Here is a 19374-nt window from a genome sequence, read left to right on the forward strand (position 1 = left end):
TGAGTCACCTTAATGGGTGTTGAGAACTGGCCTCAGGTCCCCTGGAAGATCGAGGAAGCACCCTTAACTGCTCTCTCTTTGATGAGTTGGTTCAGTCTGTCTTCTTGGGTTGTTTCTACACTTAGACCTTCATGAATGGCACTCTGTTCTGATGCTGCCAGTTCTGTAAATATTCTCTCATTACTTCTGTCTCCGTTGCATACTTTCTTCTATGTAGTCCACAGCATAAATTCTTTGCCATGGCATACACAGCTCTTCACAATACCTGTCCATCCTATCTCAGCTCTGTTTAGCACCCACAGTCCCATGCTCCTGAGCTGCTGCTTACACGAGCATCTCTGCTGCTTCCCTGTCTTCTCTGATGTGGTTCTGCTGCTGGACCATCTTCTTCCTTCTCATTGGCCTCCTAGAAAATGGAAACACGTTAGATCAAACCTAAGTCCATCTCTGAAGCCTTCCCTGTCAAGAGAATTAGCTCCTGTGGGCTTCATGGCACTCAGCTATTAGAGCTGTTAGCTTCTCTCCAGGTTGTAAGCACTGGTTTGAGCAGGAGATCTATTGTGTCATTTCATAGTCCTTATGCCTTAAATGGCATTGTGGATATGTAAACTTTTCATAAATAATCTTTGAATAGGTGAATAGGTATGCCTGGTTTGGGGAGTTGTTTTTATCTGTACAGCCCATAGGAGCCTCAGCTTTTATGTCTTGTGACAGCAAAACTTAAGATTACCATTATTTAGTGATATGTGGTCAGTTTTTGTCATGTGCTGACCGGTAGCTTGCTTGCTCTTTTTTTTTAAACAGGCTCTCACTATGTCATCCAGGCTGGTCTTGAACTTACAGGCTGAAGTAACCTTCCTGCTTCAGCTTCCTTACTAGTGGGCACTACAGGCTTGAGCCACATCTCACCAAAACACCTTTCAGTTACTCTATCTGAGGGAAATAGGTAGTTCCAGGTGCTTCTGACACCAGAGCATGATGGGAAGAAGAGCAGCTGGCATTTATTCTTCCTAAGCCTCATGCTGTGCTGGGGCCATATTCACATTGAATCAGGAAGGTTTTAAGTTTGTGTATCGGATGTGTGGCATTGATTTAAAGGTTTCATGGCTCCTGCTTCCACTGCTTATTTCTTTTTTAGGTTGAACTAAGATTAATTTACCAAATACGTTGAGATCTTTTTCTTGATTTCTGTCTAGTTTCTCAGAAGTATCCACTCAGTAAGGGACCCAGCATCTATTCCTCCTGAGGAGATGGTGAGTAAAAGGCCCCTTTGTGCAACTCGAACTCAGACTCTGCTGTGCAACAGAGTGTAAAACAAAAACCCCTTGCCGTTTCCTCTGCCCTTTCTTTACTAAACTATGGATGCCTCATGATGCTTCTGACCTTGAAAATGCCTGAGCTTAATTTTACTATCACAGTTAGGGATATCACAGTTTATGGTTTTTGTTTGTATAAAGATGGAAATGCCCCAGTGTGGCAAGAGCATCGTATTTATTTCATAAGTCACTGTCCTTTGCTGGAGACTGTGATTATGGGGGAAGCAGTGATCTCATCCTTTCCTAGCTAGTCACTAGCTGGAACTCCATGGCATGCAGAAGAGTGATAGTTAAGATCATGGGAAGGAAAGGGCCATTTACTAGTAAATCTAGAAAGATGAGCCCCTTACACAATTTTACAAGCCCTAAATTAAGCACCAACCTCCAGAGACATTGTTAATGTGTTCTAAGGGAAATGCAAAGCCTGACTGTAAGCTTAAGAGACCTAAATTTGCAATCTTAGAGTTAGCCAAATCTGTTTTATATGCATAGATTAGGGGTCTTTAAAACTGATGATTTATGGATTTTAAGTCAGTTGATCAGCATTTTGAAAAAGTTGAAAATATCACTGGGCATGCCAGATTATAAGAAAACAAGATTGTTTGATGAGCTTTTGTTTTCATTGTGTGTGTATACACCTATTGGATTATGTTTAGTATTTTTTACTCTGGGTTGTAGTCAGACACATTTCAGAAAGCCAGAGATAAGCATTTTCTTTTTGTTCATACGTGATATTTTTAAATCTTTGATAAGTTCCATCAACTAATATTTCAAAGGTTTTCCATATTTGAGAGAGACCTACTATTTCATAATAGTTCAGAATTTTTCCATTTTTGAGAGAGACCTACCATTTTAATTGACATGCAGTTGTACCAATTTGTCACATACCGTGTACTAACAGTTCTTAAAGCCTGTGGAGTATGGTACCATGAGGTTAGATTTGAGTATAGTAAATGCGGACATGGGAGAGCATTGGAGACAGTTTAGAAAGTAGACCCTCTCATTCTAATACTCTTACTGCATTCAGTCTCCAGAATTTGCAGCCCTTCCAGAGGCCCATGGACATGCCCGGGATGCCTATTCCTTCGGTACTTTGGTGGACAGCTTGCTCCCCATCTTGAATAAGCAGGGTGAGTTGGAGCTGTACTGCCACATGCACAGATTAAGTAGGAAAGGCATCCCACCCGCTCTGTGGAAATCCAAGGACTACCTTTAGTATGGTGGGGAACCTGCTGCTTACCACAGTTTACATAGGACAAATAGGAGCAGCAGGAAGAGGGAAAGCTTGGGGTTCTATACGTACGAATAATAAAAAGGAATTTTAAGTAGGAAGCACTTTGAACAGTGGCTGTCCCCATCATGTGTGATTGTCTTCTGAGTTCATTATTGAGTTATCTTGTGGAAATAAATGCCCTTAGTAACTGAGATGTAATAGCCTGAATAGTAGAGTAAGACTCCAGTGTTGCTGTTAAATTAATTCCAAAGCCAGGCTTAAACTTTATTCTTCCAATGTCATTACTTTTTTCCTACTCTAATTTACTTAGTATTTTTTCTTGCATGCCCTCTTAAAGCCCAGGCTATGTAAAGACAGCTCTCTGCTCCCTTCTGTGTTCTCTAATTGCATGCTTGGCAGCCTGTGTCACTCTCCTGGGATGGACTCTGGGACATTAGTTCTGCACCCGTGAAGGTTACTGAGGTGTGTGCCACATTAGATCCTTCAGTGGCCTGTCTCACTCTGCTGGCACTTCAGCAGTGCCAATGTAGCTTCTACCAGGATCCTAAATGTTAGAGGATTAAAGCCGAAGGCTCTGCGGCATTGTTGTTCTTCTTTGAACTAACTACTCTCCCGCCTCCCACGCGCCTATAATGGTGGCAGATGTGTAGAAGAATTGAAAATATAGGCATTCAGTTGGCTCTGTTGAGAAGGACCTACCTAGGAAAGACCTCCAAACCTGCCCCCTTTTGAAACATCTTTTTGGATCAGAGGTGGATTCAGGAAACGGGAGGCAGTAGAAGGGAGGCACCTGAGGGGTGTTGACCGTGCCGGCAGGACAGTGCTGTTGTATACCTGCCCAGGAGTCTGGCCTACACGACAGAAGTCATGTAGCAACAGCTGGGGCTTTGTGTGCTTGGGCTTTTACAGGTTGGTTTTTGCTCTCATCAGACTCCAGCTAGAGAGGCCCGGAAAGAGGGAGAAGGCACTGGAACTAACTGTAGCTCTGGATTTCAGTTTCAGCGGATGTTCTCTCCAGCTTCCTACAGACCTTGCACTCAGCTCTGCTGAATCCTATGCCAAAGTGTCGGCCAGCGCTCAGCACCTTACTGTCCCATGATTTCTTCAGGTGAGGGCATCATGTGACATGCTGGAGAGAGAGAAAAATTGGTTGCCTCTCAGGTTCCTATCACAGAAAGTTTTAGGAATTCTTAGCTGTCATGAAGGAATTATATCCAGATTCATAGGGATTTTGATTATAAAGAAACGAATCTGTGTGAAGTAGTTTCCAGCTGTATGTTAATTGAGAAAGTAGATAAACATGGCCTCCCCTGTGTGCTGTCACTGCATTAGTGGTATGTGTTGGGAGGGAGGCACGTTTGTGTTACTTCTGGCAGTAGACTTTCCTCTGTTCCAGAACATGGAGAAGTCAGTTAGAAGGAAGGCAGGGCACAGTGTAAATACTTTCCTGGGCCGGGCGGTGGTGGCGCACGCCTTTAATCCCAGCACTCGGGAGGCAGAGCCAGGCGGATCTCTGTGAGTTCGAGGCCAGCCTGGGCTACCAAGTGAGTCCCAGGAAAGGCGCAAAGCTACACGGAGAAACCCTGTCTCGAAAAACCAAAAAAAAAAAAAAAAAAAAATACTTTCCTGGGTTCACAGATGGTATTGAACCTTCAAGGTTAATTTTAATTATATGTTTTTCATTTCTGTGACCACAGACCTTGTGCCCACAGTAGTTCCATGTCTGTGAACTTTATTAGCAGAGCTCACCTGATGTTTTATAAACAAAATATCTTTCTGTGTTTGTACTTAGAGAGCTTGGAGGGAAGCACAGCAAAGGATGGTTGTGCGCCCCTACGACAAGCCACCTCTGGAGAGGCACATGTTGGGGTTGATATTGAATTCGTGCCTGCCTATAGTTATCAGGAGTAGAGTTGCCATTTATGTTTCTGAGAAAATATTTTGAACTTTTCCAGTGTAGCAAAATTGAAAATATAATCGTATACCTTTACATTTACAAATCTTACAACAATTATTATTATAAACATGTATTTTCTTGTGTTTGTAGATGATGCTTAGAGATACTATATTTCTCATGATATAAAAATCTCTACAAAGACAATTCATTGTAGTAAATTGTTACCACTATGTATAATACAAGTTCTTTAAGAAATGTGTAATAGTATAGAGGGAAGGAAAAAAATCAAAGAGTACTCCAACCCACACTCACACATCGATCGCACTGTGGCATGAGGAGTAAACGTGCCAGAGGCAACGGGATGAAGCAGGCCAACATCCGTCACTGAAGCAGCTGAGGAAGCTCCATTCGATTCAAGACACTTGTCCCTGTGCTCTGCAGCAGAGGAGTGGAAAGAGACTGCTGACTCTTGAATGACATGGGGTTGGAGAGCACAGATCCACTTAGATTTGACATGAATCTTTAAGGTTTAGAAAATTGAAACTGAGACAAATTTCATAGCCTAGAAATATCAAAGGAAGAAACATGTGTGATGAACACATAAATGTAGATACTCTATCATTTGGGTCCATGACAAGTATACAAGTTGTCCCTTATAAGAAGTTAAAGTTTATGAACACATACTCATACATTTATAGACCATATATGCTACCATTTGCAGTGAGACATGTAAACAGATGTAAAGATGTAGTATTAAACCATAATTGCAGAAAAACTCATTGGAGCACATCTTGCTGGTATGCTATAGCATTGGGTACCGTCCTGAAATAGCATGTGATACAAAACATTCTAGAAAAGCAGAAAAATAGCTTATGTAGTACAAAGTGGTTTTTTAAGTTTCTTGTGTATTTTCCACTGTGTTTTACTTCATGCACCATGGAAAAGTATGTGTTAATAGATAGTTTTCATTAAAGCTACTGGTCAACACCAGGCTAATGGAAATTAAATTTTGGCGCAGTTAATAGTCACATGGATTTTTATACAGAGAATGTCATGGAAGTCAGTGCCCTAATGATGAGTTGTCCAAGGGTCACATGGAGGTGTTAACATGGGAATAGAGTGGTACCTGTGCATAACATGTAGGCTGCCAAACTTGTGTGCTTAACTGCCATGCAGTAGCTTCCATATGGTAGGATGTGAGCCATGCTCTCTGGAACAGAACAGTTTACAGGTTTGGGACTGTCTGTGGACTCCTCAGAAACTGACCTTGCCTGAGTGCAAAACTCAGAAAAATAAGAAAATACCTGTGACTCCTACATAAATTCCATTTCTCAGGTGTTTTCACGTCACCAAAGGAGAGACTTGGGAATCAGCAGCTTCTTTGAAATGGTTACCCCGTTTCTTCCAGGATAATCCATTTACCAGTGTCCTGTTACAGTGAAAAATTTGGAAAAGTATGGTCGCTATTGAAGCCTAAAGTACACTACTAGCATGTGCATTTCCATTTATATCCTCTGGCAGGTGTTTTTGGAGTTATTAAGATATTAGGCTCTTATAGGTTTGTCCCACTGTATTTATCTCATAAGCTACTTTGAGTGTGGCGTATGACACAGAGAACATTTCTTCATTGAAAATGGTGGTATGGTCTGAGATAATGGCTTCAGTACTTAACATGCCTTTAATCTATTGTCCTGCCATTTTATTTTATTGCATTGCATTTAGAAATGACTTTCTAGAAGTTGTGAATTTCTTGAGAAGCTTGACATTAAAGAGTGAAGATGAAAAAACTGAATTTTTCAAGTAAGTTCAGAAAAAAACTTCACTAACTTGAATTAAACCTATGTGAGCATGTCAGTGATCCAGGGATGACAGACTTCTGCCTTCACAGTGGTTATTAAACTTTCCTACATGTCATATTTTCCACTGTGCCCGGGATGGACTGTACTGGTAATGCAGCCATAGCTAGACTGGTAACTGAAATGTAAAGATGGGTGCAAGTCTTGCTTTGCTGGGAGGGAGGTCATTAGAGAAACAACAGGAGTGAGGGCACAAAGGTAAGACCCACTGTGATTGGTGTAGCAAATGGCAAGCACTGGAATCCTGCTGGAGGTCAGACTCCAAAACAAGGACAGGAAAGAGGTGGCCCCCGAATAGCAAGGCAGAGTATTGTAGGTAGTGGACTTCTTGCCTTGAAGCCACCGAGGGAGTGAAGGTAACCTAACCATGGGATAGCTAGAGCTCTCTTTACTGATCATTCTGTTCAGAGGCAGACTTAGGTCACATGAGGCTTGTGTTGGTTAGTATATAGTGGTTCAGTCAGCAGGTAAGAAGGTGATGTAAGAGCATTGATGGACCAGTGAGATAAGAAAGATATAAAAGATAAAGCTGGGAGGTTTATAGGCTGAGGAAAGAACCTGTAGGGAGTGGAAGGAGCACTTAGAATTGCAGGAAAGCTGGAGACTGAGCAAGTGGGTGGGAGAGGAGGAGGACGGTAGAGCAGTGGCCAAGGAAGGCCATGTATTAACGCTAAGCATGTAACAAGCAAAAGTAAAAGAGCAAACAGCCAGTAGCAGTTAGACAGAAGCAGCAGATGGCTAGCAGAACACCATCAAGTCAGGTGATTAGCACATCTTGCAGAGAACAGAGGACACATCACCAGATTGGAGGCCAACAGCATCTCTTCTTCATCTGTCCCCAGATTTCTGCTGGACAGAGTGAGCTGCTTGTCAGAAGAATTAATAGCTTCAAGATTGGTGCCTCTTTTGCTTAACCAGTTGGTGTTTGCTGAGCCAGTGGCTGTTAAGAGTTTTCTTCCCTATCTCCTTGGCCCTAAAAAAGGTGAATTTTTTTCTAGTGTTATTAGTTATTAAGGAGTTTGGCAATTATTAGTCCATTTTTTGAGTGGGGTAACATTGCAGTATTCTACAGTTAATGTTGGCACAGAACATCTACTCCTCCCTAATATGATAGCTTGAATTCCAACTCAGGTACCAAAGCCATGGGTACATACGGAACAGCTTACATCTTCCTAGAGAGTCATATATTTACTGCCGTAAGCGGTCACACACACACACACACACATGCAGTGTGGTGCACATATATGAACTTTTAATGGGTTAAGGCATATGTTTTCAGGTTATCTTTTCAGTGATCCTTAGGCCTGTGCTTCCTAAGTTACTGAAAGCAACCCATGTTGTATTTTTAGTAAAAATGTTAAAAATCTCCAAGGTCACTTTATTTCTTGTAACTGTGGGTTTTTGAAACATTATAAGATTTATAAGATGATAGTCTTTAGATGGTAACACATCAGATTAGAGAATGCATTTTTAATATACTAAAGAATTTAGAGTTAGGCTGGGTCCTGCTTTAAGAATTCATTTTCTTAATTAATTTTTTTAAATTTAGTTTTATGTGTATGAGTGTTTTACATACCTGTATGCATGTGCCTTACATGCATGCCTGGTCCCCATGGAAGACAGAAGAGGGCACTGGATCCCCTGAAACTGGAGTTAGGAAGGAATGGTTATAAGCCACCATGAGTCCTGGGACCTGAACCTGGGTCCTCTGCAATCGCCATTGTTCTTAACCAAAGAGCCATCTCTTCTACCGGCCCCCAGAGTTCATTTTCTTAAATGGTGCCATTCTAACGGATACTATGGGTAGTTATTTCAGTTTAGACTTGCACTTTATCTCTGGATTGAACATATTTACTTTAGTTTTAAATTTTCCCGTATAGCTTTCCATCCTCACTGGATTTGAGGGAGAACCCATGAATCACCTCAGTGCTCTTTAAAGATCATACTTGACCAACTAACCAGGAACAGACAGGATGCAGAGAGCACTTGAGACAGTAAAGCCTTGAAGTAATTTTGAATCCACATAAGAAATTCCTTTAGCTCGGGGCTTACAATTGTAGACAAATACATAAGATATGTGTAAAATTCTGGACTCGGCTGACAAATTATGTTCTTTACCCTTTTCACTGAATGACTGTTGTCTGTGCCCTCTGATTTGGGGTAGAGAATGCAGGAGAGACTCCTTGCTTGCTCTCGCCAGCACTGTTCCAGTCACGGGTGATCCCTGTGCTTCTCCAGCTGTTCGAGGTCCATGAGGAGCATGTGAGGATGGTGTTACTGTCCCACATCGAAGCCTACGTGGAGCACTTCACTCAGGAACAGCTGAAGAAAGTCATCTTGCCACAGGTCAGGACCAAGCTGGCAGTGGGACGATGAGAGTGCACAGAGTGCTGCCACTTCAGGGAATGAAGGAGGGACAAGGTTTCCAGATAATGCTCACAAAGCCTTGAGACAGCAGCTGAGCTTAAAAGTTGCTAGAATATAAAGGGGTGAAATTGTATTTTCATTCCAGTCTTCTTGGCAAATTAATTAACATAAGACGTTTAGTCTTAATCTGTGAGCAACTATGATCCTGTTTGCTAATCTTGGAGATAAATGAATGACAAGACAAAAAAGCCTAAGCAGACCCATGGCCCTTCACTAGTGTTTGTGGAATGATAATTACATTATGGTAATTGCCACGGAGAGAACACGAGATTGTTATCAGTGGTTTTCAACCTGTTTACCCACCATAGGAAATGTTAGGATTTGCTCAACCAAGGTTTATAATCACTTTTTATGTCATAAATTATCAGAGCTGGGTGTGGTAGTGCACACTTTTAATCCCAGCACTCAGGAGGCATTGGCATGCAGATCTCAGAGTTCAAGGCTAGCCTGGTCTACAGACCAAGTTCCAGGACAGCTATGGCTGTTACATAGAGAAACCATCTCAAAAAAAAATTATCACAGTGGCATGGATCAAAATAACAAAAATTTATCAGGAGCTCTGGAGAACTAAAGTGTGAAATCAAGGTGCAGCTGCTTCCGAGGGCCTGCATACAAGCCTTGATACTCCCAGAAGTAGTACTTAGTGTATGTTGTTGGGCAGCTGTTTCAGGCAGTCCACACCTATTTTCATGGAGCCTTTGCTCTGGGGCTGGCTCATAATTTGGCTGTTTAGAAGTCAGGAGGTAGGGGTGGCAAGCCATGATATATTGGGAGGGCAAAGTATTGTTTCTTTCCCATAGTTAGTTGGAAAACTGCTGACTTAGAAATGTTCAGGAAAATATCATTCATTTAAAGAAGGATTATGGCTGCAGGCCAGTTGCTCCTTTCCAGGAGAGAAAGATAGTGGTTGTCTATACTCATCATCAGTTCTGCTCCTAGGTATTGCTGGGCCTTCGTGATACCAGCAATTCCATTGTGGCAATTACTCTTCGTAGCCTGGCGGTGTTGGTATCTCTGCTTGGACCAGAAGTGGTTGTGGGAGGAGAAAGAACCAAGATCTTTAAGCGCACTGCTCCAAGTTTTACCAAAACTAGTGACCTTTCCCCTGAAGGTAAGATTAAACATTATTTTATTAGGTTTTTATGATGATGATACAGGTTTTATGTTGAGGTCAAGAAACATGAGGAAAGTTATGTTTCCCTTTTCAAATTCCTCATAGTGGTACAAAGTGACCTTTAATGGTTCAGTAAGAATCCTTTTTTTGTAAGGCCACAAAGGGACACAGATTTTTTTTACATACTTAACATATGTGTTTTTTATAAGATTATATTTAATGATGCTGTGCACAAGTCTAAAGCTTATTTTCTTGCATATTAAAGGTGTGTTTCCAGGCCAATACATAAAAACCTACCTCACTTTTACACCTAATATTTCCCTGAATCCAATTCAATTATTTATAGCCATAGCTGTTGTATCCACTGCTAGACTTTTGACCAGTGTATAAACTGTAGTACCATAAATACCCTTACACATGCATCTTTCTTATGTGGGGTTCCACTGCTATAAGATAGTCTCAGAAGGAGACTATGTGGGTCAGAGGGTATATCTGAATTTTAGTCGGGACTATTAAAGACTGTTGTTCGTTTTAATACTTAAGTTCTTTTGACTTTGTTGGACTTTGGGTAAAAAAGCTGTTTTTGCGTACTTCAGGAAATCTCTGATTTTGGTTTGTTCCCACTGTACTCTATGTGGGAGGTAGAACGAGAATTTTGTATCAACAATGTCATTGCCTTTTTGCTACTTTGTATGACCTTGAATATTGACTATGACCATGATTTCATTACAAAATTCTGGTCTCTCATGCAGTTCTTTGGCTTGTAGTGCTAGGCCCTGAGGGCTGAGGGTGAAGAAGAGAGAGGTGCTATAGAGAGCTGAAGCCTTATAATGACAGTTGACTCCCCTTACCCTAGCTTTAAGGTAGGGGAAATATTCAGCTGTAATTTTACTAAATCTTTCTGATCAATATCCAGTCTTGAATATAAGCTTTCTGGTAAACTGTTAAAGACAGCTACTTTCCTCACTCAAGGTCAAATATCCATAGCATAAGTTATTTTAATTATTTTCAATATATAGTTTTGTGGTATTAAGTCATTAATATTGTTTGTTCAGCTTGTACTCTTACTAGCCTTTTATTTTTAAAAGGAAGTTAGAATCAAGGTCTTAGATTTTAAGGACTGTAACTTACCAAGGTTTCCTAAAGATTTTATCTTATGCTTCACAGTTGTGTCCCATCACCACAAATTCAGTGGACCCAACCTTATCAAATGCCCCCTGGGTACCTGCCCCAAGATTTCTCCCAGAGTCGGGAAGATGCTTAAAAGCAGCGGGATTCTAATCTGAGGGATATCAAATGAATCTGCATACACAAAGCTCTTTCAGTCCATTCACTTTATTGTTCTAAGTTAATTTCCTGATCTCTTTGTTGTCTAAGTCTACAGTGTCTTTTCACCTCTCATCCTTCTCTTCCCTGATTTCTCATATTTCTAACAGGAGACTCCTTGCAATCCTGAGAAAAGTTTCAAAACCCTCAAGGTCATATAGCACATTCCTAGAATAGATGATGAGGAGCAAAGACATTACCATGGTAATGCAAGGTTCCAAGGTCTCAGGAGGGGGTGCAGTGCCCAATGCAACAAACTCTGAGACATAGCTTTTTATCAGCAGACTTGGCAAGTGAAGAATTGGCAGGCTTTTCTTAGGGTGCTTTGTGTTAGTATCCTTGGTGAGACACCTGCAACTCCAACTTTGTAAAGTTTTAAACTTACTTTTAGTATAGTTTGAACTTGCTCTGATGTAAAAATGAGCTAAATGCATGCAGTTTGTGTTAGACTGAGGAGCGATTATTATTTTCTGTGTTAGTCCCAGCAGAAGGAACAAAGCAAGCTTTAAGGGTCTACAGTCTCGTGGGACAATGGATCTGGCTATGAAGCATATCCTAGTATATTTTCTATATATCAAAATTAGACAGCTAAATGAAAAGCCATCTTCCTGATCATCCACAGATATATGTGCCCATATGACAGAGATGTAATTATGAGATTACATATATACATTTTGTGAAAATGCATGGGTAATGGGAAGCTATTATTGCACAAGAAGTTTACAACAAGAAACAGCCAATTCATTCAAAAGGCATTAACTCCAAAACACCCTGGGTGGTTTCCCTTGGTTCTGATAGGTTGACCTTCTGAACATTAGTTGTCATCTGCTGTATACTCCCACGGCCTTTTGCTACCAGCGGCTCTCAATACAACCTGTCTTAAACCTTCAGAGCCAGGCAACCCATTTAATAATAGGTTTTGGTCAAATGTTGATGTTCTTTTATCAACAGAGACCCATTTCTCTTGACTGTTGCTCACCAATCAAGTGCTAGATCAGTAAGCCTATCCGCTTCCTTCCCTTTCTTCAGGTTCTCCCATGCATGTTGTCTGCAGCCAGCAGAGTCAGATCTCACAAGTCTTGGAGAACCCCTCTTCTAACGCATTCCCTAAATGGCTGTTTTCTGGCAACATGCCCATCAACAGCAAGAAGCACATACAGGAAGAGTGTTACAGTACTCTTTTACAAACAGGTAAGAATTTTAACTGAGCTTCCCGTTGCTTCAATCTATTCCTGAGACTATTAAGCTTAAATTTTGAAAATCAAGTGCACTTTGGAGTTCCTCTATGCTTTTCTTTTTACTTCTCCAAACTATTGGTTATATACCTAACCTTTCCACATAATGAGTTAACATTACTTGAATTCATTTTTTATCAGATACTTCGGTATTTTTATGTCTTCTGCATCATAATGTACCAAAAATGAGTTCTGAAGATATAGTGAAAAATGTTGTGTAAATAAGTTTGGGGAAGTGGTAGCAGAGTAAGCCTAGATTTCTTAGCATTTTGATGACATTTGAGAAAATCTGTTTCAGACTTATTTGGGGGCCGGAAAGATGGCTCAGCAGTTCAAAGAACAAATTACTCTTGCAAGAGACACAAGTTCGGTTCCCAGCACTGGCCTCTAACTCCAGCTCCAGGACATCCAATGCTTCTGGCCTCTGTGGGCACTGCACTCACCTGTGTATACCCCCACACAGACAAACACATAATTAACAATGAATCTTTGATGGGCTGGGAAGATGGCTCAGGAAGTACAAGCACTTGTGAAAAGCTAATAACCCAAGTTCAATTTCGGGAACCCACATAAAGTAGAAACAAATGCATGATTGTCCTTTGCCTCCATACTTGCACTATGGCATTCATGCACCCAGAATGTGGGGGGGGGAGACCTCCACAGTGAATAATTTTTTAAAACTTACTTGAGCACACATTTTTAGATGTAATTACAACTTCAAGGGTAAGACTGCATCTGTACTTATTTACAGAGACTTACGCCAATAAGTGTATGGATATTTAGTCAAAGGTCTAACATTTAGTTATTTATGACGTTACGCTTGAGTTACATATATTTGGAGATTTTATATGACATCCTTTGTTTGCCTAACTTTTGCTAGTGTGCATGGATATTTCTAAATAATTAGACCTCTACTTATTTGCTTGCTCTTAACATTTTATGAGACTAATTCTTGCATGTGCCCATAGGTGATCAGTTTTCTCACTCTATTAAACTCCCTATGAATGGAATCTCAGATGTGAAAAACACTTCAGAGGACAATGGAAACTTCCCAGCAGGTTCTGGTAGTAAGCCTGAAGAGTGGCCTGACTGGAGTGAGCCTGAGGAGCCTGAACACCAAACTGCCAATACTCACATACGGTCCCAAGAACCCTGTGATGTAGCAGAGTCCCGGCACACAAATCTGAACACAGAGGAGTCGTCCTGGGACGACTGTGAGTCTAGCTTTGGTACTGAAGGAAACACAGTGGCTGGAGCCTCTGCTGCCATGTCTGTTACCTCAGGGGAGCAGAAGCTTACTGCAGCTTTGCTTCCTCTCACTCAGGAGTCTAAGCCTTTGAAATCTAGTCCTTCCTCAAAGACCAATCATATACAGCATGGGGAAGTCAAACCACCAGATGGAGCCCAAGAACAACCACTTAAGGTTCGGTCAGAACTTGGTTTAGGAGAAGAGTTTACCATACAAGTCAAAAAGAAGCCAGTACAAGATCCTGAGTTGGACTGGTTTGCAGATATGATCCCAGAAATTAAGCCTTCAGGTACTTTGCTTATTTTCCCTGAACTGAGGACAGAAGTGATGGTCCCTGACAAGGATAACATCTCACCAGTGATGCAGTTTTCCTCAAAATTTGCTGCAACAGAAATGACTGAGGTGAGTTTATTCTTTGTGCCAAATGTGCTAGTCAGGGTTTCCTTGCATGTCCTAGTTAACAATAAACAAGTAGTTTTCTCATGAAGGTTAATATACACAGCTGGTTAAAATGATCAAATTAAACCTAGAATCAACAATGCCAGTTCCTAGAAATGGTTTATTTTCATGGTGCTGCAAAAAAAAAAAAAACAAAAAAAAAAACCAAAAACAAAAAACGGGACTGATCCCTCAGGCATGTCCAACCTATTGACATGACACAGTATTGTCATCTACAAAGTTCCTGGTTCAAAACTGTTCAAACAATCAAATTAACAAACTAAAATCTTGGGAATGGAGAGATGACTCTGTGGTTAACAGTACTGGATATTCTTCTAGAGGACCCAGGTTTGAGTCCCAGCACCCTCATGATGCCTCATAACTGTCTGCCACTCCTGTTCCAGGAGGTTCAATCACTCTCTGACCTCTACAGGCACCAGGCACACAAGTGGTGCATAGAAATGCATATACATCAAATAAAAATAAATCTTTAAAAGAAATCTCATTTTAAATCTTTTGTGTTGTGCCTTGTGTATGGCTGTCCTTGGCCATGCCTGGCCTGCGCATGAGTAACTCCTTGACTTGGGAAAAGAATCTGACCGATTTTACTGGACTGCACAGTTACTTTCCACTGGGTATGGGATGTAACATTACAACAACGCAATCTCGCTTTAACTTTGGTTAGTTTTTTCTTATTGTGAAGCAGTCTCTCTGACATAAACAAATGGGTCATTTTTGACTGCCTGGTGTACATAATCTGCCTCAGATAGCTGGTGTGTTCTGTTGCAGGGAGAGGCAGACGGCTGGGAAGAAGAAGAGCTGAGCTGGGAAGATAACAACTGGTGACTATGAGGAAGAGCTTAAACTTCAGGAATAATTCTAAAAGAAAAGAAGTAATACCTCAGAGCAAGCTGCACGGATGCAAAACCCCAAAGCAGCTTGTGTTCCCCGTACCAGAAGCTCTTTTTGCAGTCTGTGCCAACTCAAGCTGAGACCAACCTCCAGTTGCTGACTAAGCCCTGGGTGGCAGAAAGCTCAGTGCCGGATTCTAGGAAGAAGAGCCTGTGTGCACTTGACCGAGGCCAGTTCCCATGCAAAGTAAGTAGCTAAGAAGTGCTTTTTCCAGGACAATTCTGGAAGTAAAGAAAATAAAAAATTCAAGCTGGTAAGCTTAATTTTGTGCCATTTCTTTAAAAGAGTAAAAAGCTCTATTGTGAAATAATGACTTACTGAAAAAAGATTCTAGCTGTAAATTATAACTTCAAACTGCTAAGGTTCTTTAAGCAGCTTATTTATTTGTTTACAGTTTATCATCTGAGTAAAAGAAGGTCCCTCCTTTGGACCTAGGCAGTTACTGTTTCACCTGTATTACACTGTACCAAAGTTCTCAATGAGAAATATCCCCCCCTCTTGTTCTCTATGTCAAATAAAGATTATTTTCACATTTATAAAAGTTTTATATGTGCAATGAAAATGTACAAACATAATTTACATTCGTAATTTACAAAACAGCCAGGCAAGGCAGCTGATAAAGACTCAGTCAAACCCAGTTCTGTCAACTAAGAGAGTCCGTTCATATACCCTCAGGTACACAGCATTTTAGCTTCTCAATCTTTTCTTGCAGTGCCTCCAGTTCCATTACCAGCCAGTCTGGAGCGGGGGCCTGCTGGAGTAACATCTCCGTTGTCTCCAAAGCCCCTGCTGCTGCTTGAAATGCTAACCTATACTCTTCTTCGAAGGGCAACTCATGCCGGGCTCTTTTTGTACAAGGCTGGAAAATAAGGAAAGCATGAAACCAGTAATGCCATAATACTCACTCTAGAAATAATTCAAGAGAAACTGTAACCCTGGCATCACAAAGGGCGCCCTCCCCATCTGTAGTAATACCTAGTCCTAATTGTGTGTGGCAGTCCAGGAGAACTCTATGCTAGGTCCCCAGTGACAAATGCTGTCTTGCCCAACAACTATCAATGAGTATTCCTTAAAAACACCATTAAGAGAAATAAAATGTGATTTTCCTAATATTAAGTTTGTAAATGATGAGAACTAGTTTTCAACATGCTTTTGGGGCCAGCTGAGGAAAACTAAGGCTCAAGACATCTTGCATAGGGAGGAGCAAGAGAGACTGAGACCCAGACATATCTAATAATCAGTTTTCCAAAGGGGTGTCACAATTTAAATTCACAGGGCTTATGAACATAACTGACTTATATTGAACTTTATATATTTCAGGCTTACAGCTACATCTTAAAAGAAAAAACAAAAAAAAACAAATTTCTATTGCCTGAAATTCCAAATTATATTATACTTGTGTTAAAAACACAATTTTGAATTATGTAGTAGTGTCAAATTTCTGCCAATCAATAGGTACATGTATTAATAGAGAAAGGTAATTATGAGGCTGGCTTGATGAGGAGACAAGAGATGAACTAAACATGCTGATTGATATTTGTGAGTCAGAAAATGCATTTATGTCATCATTGGTACAATATGTAAGTTCCAATAATAAAGAATATATTTGGTATAATGTTTACAACTATTTTTTTTGTAGTTCTTGCCTGTGTTGGTAACACTTCAGGAAAAATGTATGGTTTTGTTTTTGATGTGCAACTACCATAAAAATGGGAATTTTATGTGTCTAGATTGTACTTGATATTCAGCATGAAAACAAGAATCAAACTAGTTTGTTTTATCAGTAATGGGGCAGACGTTCCATTGATTGACCACTAACCATACTGAAAAGCAGCCCATACCTGTAGAGCCAACCCATTTGCTTCTCCTACAGTCACCTTAGCAGCGGGTTCCCAGAAAGTGCCTTTCTCCTGTTTCACATGGTCCACTATGGCAGCTTCAGTTTCATCTACAAGTCCTGTCTGTCAAAGATCATCAAAAACCACTGACACATTAGCATTCTCATAACACTTGGTATCTAGTGAGATTTAGAAGAAGAAACTGACTACTTTATGTACATGTCTATAAGTGCTGAGTGTTAAACCATTCTGGTTAAACCTATGACCAGGCAAATTCTAGGTTAGGTAGTCTTATCTTTTAGTATAACCTGAACACAATCCCTTTAGAACAATGTTCCCACCCTTCCTAATGCTGCCAACTTTAATACAGTGCCTCATGTTGTGGTGACCCCCCCAACCATAAAATTATTTCGTTGCTACTTCATTAACTATATTTTGCTACTGTTATGAATCACAATGTAAATATCTGATATGCAGGATATGTGATATGTAACCCTGTGTTGGGAGGGTCTTGACCCACAGGTTAAGAACCAGAGTGTTGTTAGAGTGCCTTAGAGGGTTCTTCACTACAGCAGAAGAATTGGGAGTTGTCTTTCCAACTGAAGTATGCTAACATTCAACTTCCTGTACAGGCTGTGATGCTGGTAAAACAGTTACTTTTACACATGTACTAATTGTAACACATATACATATTTATAATGTTTAGTAACAACTCAAGTAAGTAATTTATAAAATACAGAACCCACTTAAATATGTGCTTAAGTATAATTTACATTTCCTAGTATTCTAATAATTTACATTTCCTAGTATTCTAAGTCTCTGGTTTGACAGGTATGCTTATTAGTATATCAATTACCCCCTTACATCATAATACCAGAGTATATATTGGATCCCTATACTTAAAAGCTTTGGACTGTACTCAACTGTAGAAACACCACTTTACACACCCTTAATTCTAGCACTCAGGAGGCAGAGGCAGGAGGATCTCTGAGATCAAAGCCAGCCAGGGCTACACAGTGAGATCCTATCTACAGAAATAAAGTCTGTCTCTGTATATTAGAAACAATTCTGAAATCATACTAAAACATAGTAAAAACCATAATGCTAGGACTTGTAATCATGTGTAGTCAATTATAATCAGCAATGTTAGAGATCCATACTTTTTCATCTTGTTGCCAAGGTTATTTATGCTATTATATCTTATGGGTACAGTGACTTAAAGTCATTTACTTCTCTGATAGACACTCTTAACTGATTCATACAAGTTGTGGTTCCCTTTACATTTATACAAAAATGCTTCAGATTTCTTTAATAAACAATCAGATACTATGGGGACAGGCACCAAGTATGAACATATACCATCCCTGAGGTAATTTTATATAATATTTTTAGTAATTTTATGCATGAAATAAGGATTCACTGCAAGGCATTTTCTATGTTTTTTCCTCATGTTGGTGGCTCAAAAGTTTCAGATTTTGGAGTACTCTGGATTAGGTATGCTTACTTACCCTATCTGTATTAGCATGGTGCAGAACACTAAATAGTTTAAGGCTGGGGTTGTAGCTCAGTAGAGTAAAGCACTTGTCTAGCACATGCAAAGCCCTGGTTCAAACCCCAATACCAAGAAGAAAATGTTGAAGCTAAGGCAATTATAAGTAGACAATTCAAAAATATATGATAAAAAATAAAACATGGACTTGATACATAAGTAATAAATACCTTCTCCAAAAAGGCTACAACTTTGTTCTTGATTTCTTCAGAATTGAGACACTGTGGAACTATCTCCTCGTGATTTGTTCCCTATTAAAACATCAGTAAACAAGACAGATCACTCATAGTTCAGCTACTTGTGGAGCCAATGAGTTTTTAAACTACCTTAACTGAAAACTCATTTTAAAAGAAAGTGGTACCCAAGGTTCTCAGAGTTCTGCAGAGCCTTATGTAATTTTGGCTTCTCTACACAGGGTGCTGCACGATTTAATTACCTGAGTCACTCTTGAACCAAAGGCATGACTGCACAGCAATGGGTCAGAGCAGAAGCAATTCCAAAGGAGAAGTTCCCCCAGCACTGCTGCAGACAGTGTCTGAGGCAGGCAGTTGACTCCAAATGCTTAATCCTTGCTAATCAGAGAACCTTGGGAAAAGGCACTTCATTTCCTTAGATCTTATAATGAGGCTTTGTAAACATATGATTAATATCTCCTCAGCAGAAAATTTTACAACTGAGATACATAAGTAGCTCAATATTTTTAAATGTTTTAGAATATTAGAAAGATTAAAATACACAGAGATCAATATGATAAACTGGGCTTACCTCAGCAAACTGAGTAAATGCCTCCAACGTATGTTGCTCGAGCAGCCAATTCTTGCTGGCTAACAGTAAAGCAAAAATACAAGACAGGTTGGGCAGCACTTTGTCCTACAAAAAGAACCAAACCTTGTTGGAGAAAAAACATCTTCAATACAGGATACTGTCAACTTCTGGGACACATTATGTTCTCTATTCCTTGCTCAAATCCTTCTAATAACTTC

The 19374-nt window shown here is 40.2% G+C and overlaps 2 protein-coding genes and 1 long non-coding RNA gene across 8 annotated transcripts in view; 1 reads left to right on the plus strand and 2 right to left on the minus strand.

Annotated features, from left to right (window-relative positions):
• Scyl3 (SCY1 like pseudokinase 3) overlaps window positions 1-19374 on the plus strand; it is a 90412-nt gene that overhangs the window by 29613 nt on the left and 41425 nt on the right. For 2 of the 3 annotated variants that reach the window (XM_052737433.1, XM_052737431.1), the window contains 10 exons: window positions 1197-1253; window positions 2344-2446; window positions 3547-3658; window positions 6170-6247; window positions 7146-7285; window positions 8468-8649; window positions 9670-9841; window positions 12200-12361; window positions 13374-14056; window positions 14882-15267. In XM_052737433.1, the coding sequence (XP_052593393.1) occupies window positions 1197-1253; window positions 2344-2446; window positions 3547-3658; window positions 6170-6247; window positions 7146-7285; window positions 8468-8649; window positions 9670-9841; window positions 12200-12361; window positions 13374-14056; window positions 14882-14938 (1746 nt within the window). In that variant the 3' untranslated portion in view covers window positions 14939-15267. Of the gene's footprint in view, window positions 1-1196; window positions 1254-2343; window positions 2447-3546; window positions 3659-6169; window positions 6248-7145; window positions 7286-8467; window positions 8650-9669; window positions 9842-12199; window positions 12362-13373; window positions 14057-14881; window positions 15268-19374 lie in introns of those variants that run through there. The other variant, XR_008217950.1, reaches the window with a different exon arrangement.
• Window positions 7143-8535, minus strand: LOC128109898 (uncharacterized). Of its 2 annotated transcripts, XR_008217952.1 has the most exons (3): window positions 8422-8535; window positions 7880-7950; window positions 7143-7276 (listed from the first exon to the last, which is right to left on the minus strand). It is a non-coding gene; the product is annotated as an uncharacterized LOC128109898 (long non-coding RNA). The 2 variants fall into 2 exon arrangements; XR_008217951.1 differs by having other exon boundaries at window positions 7880-8461.
• The window catches only part of Firrm (FIGNL1 interacting regulator of recombination and mitosis), a 45560-nt gene continuing 41700 nt past the window's right edge, over window positions 15515-19374 (minus strand). For 2 of the 3 annotated variants that reach the window (XM_052737425.1, XM_052737426.1), the window contains 4 exons: window positions 19157-19261; window positions 18562-18642; window positions 16846-16965; window positions 15515-15863 (listed from right to left, as the gene is read on the minus strand). In XM_052737425.1, coding sequence (XP_052593385.1) covers window positions 15666-15863; window positions 16846-16965; window positions 18562-18642; window positions 19157-19261 — 504 coding nt within the window. In that variant the 3' untranslated portion in view covers window positions 15515-15665. Of the gene's footprint in view, window positions 15864-16845; window positions 16966-18561; window positions 18643-19156; window positions 19262-19374 lie in introns of those variants that run through there. The other variant, XR_008217949.1, reaches the window with a different exon arrangement.

This window comes from Peromyscus californicus, unplaced genomic scaffold (assembly GCF_007827085.1).
Source record: "Peromyscus californicus insignis strain IS unplaced genomic scaffold, ASM782708v3 Scaffold_14__1_contigs__length_90479793_seg_2, whole genome shotgun sequence".
In the NCBI taxonomy this organism is placed as follows: Eukaryota; Metazoa; Chordata; class Mammalia; order Rodentia; family Cricetidae; genus Peromyscus; species Peromyscus californicus.